A 5,395-nucleotide genomic window follows, 5' to 3' on the forward strand; every position below is an offset into this window, starting at 1 on the left:
TTTTCCCGCTAAACTAGCTAGTTTTTCCAAAAGTGGTAGAACAAAAGTTTTTTATATCGATGTGATGAACGTCATATCAAATTTTCAAAACTTAAAAAACATGTTTTGGACAAACTGACAAACTGACAAACAGAATTAAATTTTCATTTTGGGAAGAAGAAGAAAATCTTATTTTGGCTATAACTTTTGAACGGAGCGTCGGACGGGTATTTTCAAAAGAAATACAACTAAAACATTGCGAGGGGGCTTTTATCCCCACCGGCCCCAACAGCTCCAAAATTCGAAATTTTCACTTTTTCACTTTCACTACTCTCTCTCCCAAGCCAATTGATTTTCTTAAAGTCTTGGTATGCAATCCTTTAAGTTTTTGCAATACCTTTCGATTGATGTATTACACATTACGATCGGACTATCACAGCAGATTTTCAATTTTGCGGCTATATAATAGTAGTCGCCTTTGCACACTCTCCTGGTGCGCTTCGTCACTACATGGACTGCCGTCCATAGTGATAGTATATATACAAAATTTCTAAATTGTATTTCTGCGCTTCGTCACTACATGGACTGCCGTCCATAGTGATAGTATATATACAAAATTTCTAAATTGTATTTCTAAAACTAGAGTTTATGCCAAAAAAATAGACTTTTTTCCCATAGTGCACTCTTGAATAAAAAAACACGAACACACAAAACAAATTTTACGTGAACCGACCCGAATATAAAAAAAAAAAAGTTCCGGTTCAATTATAAAACAATTCGGCGCTCCGGTTTACGGTTCGGTTCGTTTTCTAAAAAAAGGGAACCACTCCGGTTCGGAGTGGTTCAGCTCCGGAATGGTTCACAGCCCTGCTTAGAACACCATAGGGGTTCATTAAAAATTTGAGTTTAAGGCGCCATCAGTTGAAGAAATTACGAACCAATTTCCGTTAATGTCAAATTCTTGAAAATCGTCTCATTCTGTTTGGGACACTTTATTGGACATTGGTCGCTCGAGAGATTTTTAGAAAAATTATGTTTTGAAGGCAAATTTCATGCCCAACGCGTTTTCTTTACTAAATATTTTGTTGGTCTTCAATCTTCGTGGTATTTAGCCAAACTTCAAAAATTATAAGATAACACATGGTCTTTAATTTATTTCGTATGACTTCTGCAGGTTAGTAGAACTATTGGTTGGTAGAACTAGTGGTCATAGTCGCAGTATTGGTTGTGCTCATGGCCGATTGCAGTCAAACTGAACAAAATTGCCTAAGTAGCGGTTAGGGGCGGCAAAAAAATTTGGCAACGCGTATTAGTGTCCAAAGAGTCCAATAAAATTTTATGAAAATATCTTGTTGAGGAACCCTATAACTAATCATTATAATTTGGTATATTTTATAGCATGTAAGATATTCCCTCTTGAGATGGTCTGGTCACGCTATTTTTCTGTCTCTTGTTTCTGACCACGAGCTGTCGACATGAAATAAAGCGTTCATTCTTATTGTGAAATAATTGTGTATTATTCGATCAACCCAATTCGAAAGTGGTCTTACAAACCATTTAGCGTGATCAATTCACCATCATTGTCTGGTCCTTCGAGAGCCGGAATACTTCCGCATCTTTATAATTGAATCTGCACACCATGGAGCAACAGACGCTTAAACGTCTTATCCAAGCACGTGGTCGGCTAAAGGCTACCATAACTCGCTTGGTGAATTACATCGAGAATCCACCTCCACAAAGCACTTACTCCGGAGTCGATTCAATGCTGGAACGGCTAAATCAAGCATTCAAGAGCCTTGAGAAGGTCACCGACGAAATGCACTTGTACGATAACGTTGAGGGTTTCGAGGATCCTACCGAAGACTTCCAAAAGTATGAGGAGAAGTACCTGCACGCGCTTACCTTATTCGCGTCGTTAAAGAGCGACCTTCAGCCAAGCGCCATACCGCAAGCGGATCACAAGTTGGCACATTGCTGCGACAGCAAAGTGAATTTTTTCAGCGACTTTCTTAGAACGGAACATCTACCTTGGTCACGCCGCCGCCTGCTGCAGTTTCTTTAACTGAAAATCCGTTGCCGAAAATCCACATAAAACTCTTTGGTGGAGACTACAAGGAATGGCCAGCCTTTAAGGACATTTACGAGAGCACCGTCCACAACAAGACTCATTTGGGAAAGATTCAAAAGTTTCACTACCTTAAATCTTTCATAGTTGGTGAAGCAGCCAATCTTCTCAGGCACATGTGCATTACGGAATCAGCTTATGATTCAGCATGGGAACGCCTCAATGAATGCTATGACCGCCCAAGGCATATCGTGAACTCCCTACTGGACACCTTCATGGAACTGGTTGCTGCCCGAACTTACTGACGAACTTACTACTGGCGCCAATGAAATAATTCGTGGGCTAGATGCAGTTGGGGAGACCAGCTGTGACTGCTGGGTGATTCATCTTGTACTGGTTAAAATTGATCCCGACTCTAGAAGGAAGGGGATAGAGGATACCAGAGGCGCTGCGACGCCAACCGTTACAGACTTGTTTAAATTCCTTGATGATCGCTGCGAGGATTTGGAATTAAGCCAAGCTACATCGGCAATCAAACTCGATCCTGGCAGCCACACAGACAAACCTGCCAAAGCGAAGCGCGCACTTATTGCAGTGAACAGTGGCAATTGTGGTAAGTGTGTGGTATATAGATGCTCTCAATTTCAAAATCTGAACATCGAACATCGGCGCTCCTTTGTAAAAGGAAAGTCGCTTTGCTTCAATTGCCTACGATCGGCCACCGATCTTCGCAATGTAAATCGAAACATTCGTGCAAGCACTGCAATGGCCGTCATCATTCTCTTGTACATCCTGAAAACATGGATTCCATGACAAATGCTTCTACGGACACTGCACAGGCCAGTTCTCAAACTTCTGGATGTAGCTCAACTTTGGTCGCCCAGACGCAAAACAGCATATCATTAACACAGTCACCGGGACTCAAAAGAAGCACATTGCCCACAGCTTTGGTGTATGTCCAAAACACTAAAGGTTCTTACACAATTTGCCGTGTGCTTTTGGATAGCGGTTCTGAGCTGTCATACGTTTCTGAACGATGCGTCAACACACTTGGGGTTTGCACGTTCACCCTCAATAATACTAGTTTCCGGAATATCTTCCGTCAAGGCCGAAACTACTAGAGGATTGGCAACGCTGCATATCAAATCTATGGTGTCACTGCCTACGATTGTTGTCGCAGCCCATGTGCTGGGCAAAATCACATCATCACTTCAATGGGACGACATTGACAAAACAGCTTTAAGGATCTACGATAGACTCCAGTTAGCCGATACATCGATTAACAAATCTTCACCAGTAGACATTTTACTGGGAAATGAACAAATTTGGTCCGTTCTGTCAGGTGATAAAAAATATGACGCCGATGGAAATATTATTGCCATCAGCTCGATTTTTGGATGGATAATCACTTCCGTTGCAATGCCGCATCCATTAACCGCCAACACGCTTGTGACTACTGTTGACATAAACGCCTCTCTTCAACGCTTTTGGGAGATCGAGGATAACACTGACCACAAACAACAAGACCCTTCGCACGAAAAGGTGGAGCAGCACTTTTTGACCACACGTTCCCGAGACCCAGACGGGTCATTTGAAGACGTAAACGGCCACGCTCTAAATGATGCCTTACACTTTGGGCTTAGCATTCGACGTAACCTTTTTCACGTATGCTTTCGCTTTCGAATGTACAAGTTTGTGTTTTCGGCGGACATAGTCAAAATGTTTCGCCAGATCTGGGTTGCCCCTAAGCACCGCAACTTTCAACACTTTCAACTCTGCACAGTTACCTATGGAACAAGCTGTGCACCGTTTCTTGCTGTCAGGGTACTGGAACAACTAGCGCGAGACCACCAGGATGAGTTTCCCACAGCATCAAAAATTGTGCTTGAGGACTTTTACGTAGACGATGTCCTTACTGGCGCAGAAACTGGAGACGAATTACTTAGCCGCCGCGACGAACTCATCCAGCTGATGTCCAAGGCTAAGCTTGAGCTTGGCAAATGGGTGTCCAACAGCAGCCGCCTCAGCCGCCTCAGCCGCACCAGACAAGGGGAGCTTCCAATAACCAGTGCGGTGAAGGTTTTAGGAATGCACTGAAATCCCCAAGACGACGTCCTGTCCTACAAGACTTCACTTTCCACGGGACCAGAAGCTACTAAGCGGCAAGTATTGTCAGATGTCTCACGAATTTTCGATCCTCTATGTATTCTGGCGCCTGTGGTAGTACAGTTCAAAATCCTTTTCCAAGAACTTTGGCTACTCGACCTGGACTGGGATTCAAAACTCCCTCCGAAGCTGGCTGAGTGATGGCAGACCTGTCGCGACGATATTAACTGCATAATAAACCTAAGGATTCCACGTTTTGTACCCAGCGAATCGGGAAAAACCTATTACATGGATTTTCAGACGCGTCTATAAAGGCATATGCCGCTGTCGTATACAGCTGTCATAAGCAACGCAGACGGCACCTGCTTGGTGTCACTTATGGCAGCCAAAACACGGGTTGCGCCACTAAAGCAACAAAGTCTTCCTCGGCTGGAACTCTGTGGAGCGCTATTGCTCACTCGCCTTCTCCGAGCTGTTAAGGAGGGGTTACATCACAAGGACATTATTGTGCATGCTTGGTGCGATTCCACGATTGTCCTTTCGTGGCTGTCGCACACCCCATCAAAGCTGAAAACCTTTATTGCCAACCGTACTTCGGAGATCCTGGATGTCATACCACGCAGCGCATGGCATCACGTTGGCTCAAAGGATAACCCTACCGATTGCGCATCGAGGGAAATGCTAGCAGCCAATCTCATGAGCTATGAGCTGTGGTGGAAGGGTCCACATTGGCTACGCCATAACGATCTGCTTGCTTCAAAGCTGCGTAGTGGCAACAATCCCAACACAATTTTGGACACTCCCATAATGGATGGGCTGAAATCCTCTTCACTATGCAGCCGTATTGAATCTAAACCTGAAGCGTCCCCGATATAGTGTCTATCGCTTCGAGTTTCTTCCTGGATCAAGCTGATTTGCTGCACTGCTTATGTTCTTCGCTTTATGAATCGAAGCAGAATGAAGAAGCGGATTCCGTCAAGCCTCACACTCAAGTTTGAGGAAATCAGCGAGGCCCGCATTTATTGTCTAATTCACGCTCAAGAAGGCTTCTCATCCGATATACACCAGTTGCAAAGGGGAAAGGCTGTTGCAAATTCGTCAAAACTTCGAACACTTTCACCCATGGTTTGCAAGAACGGCCTGCTTCGTGTAGGTGGACGCCTCTCAAACTCGCTACTACCGGAGGAAGTCAAGCATCCAATTATTCTGCCAAAAGGTCATCGCATTTCTCTGCTTATTTTGGAG

General features: G+C 44.1%; 2 protein-coding genes across 2 annotated transcripts; both read left to right on the plus strand.

Annotated features, from left to right (window-relative positions):
• Positions 1–1,618: 1,618 nt before the first annotated feature.
• LOC138913240 (uncharacterized) lies at positions 1,619–2,349 on the plus strand. The gene is made up of 2 exons (XM_070216090.1): positions 1,619–1,966; positions 2,095–2,349. The coding sequence occupies exons 1-2, from the start codon at positions 1,619–1,621 to the stop codon at positions 2,347–2,349; spliced, it is 603 nt and encodes a 200-aa protein (XP_070072191.1).
• Positions 2,350–3,463: 1,114 nt separating this feature from the next.
• On the plus strand, positions 3,464–4,141 carry LOC138913241 (uncharacterized). The gene has a single exon (XM_070216091.1). It carries the CDS (start codon positions 3,464–3,466, stop codon positions 4,139–4,141), a length of 678 nt encoding a protein of 225 aa, XP_070072192.1.
• The last annotated feature ends 1,254 nt before the right edge of the window (positions 4,142–5,395 follow it).

The sequence above is a fragment of the Drosophila takahashii genome, chromosome 3R, assembly GCF_030179915.1.
Source record: "Drosophila takahashii strain IR98-3 E-12201 chromosome 3R, DtakHiC1v2, whole genome shotgun sequence".
Taxonomy (NCBI): Eukaryota; Metazoa; Arthropoda; class Insecta; order Diptera; family Drosophilidae; genus Drosophila; species Drosophila takahashii.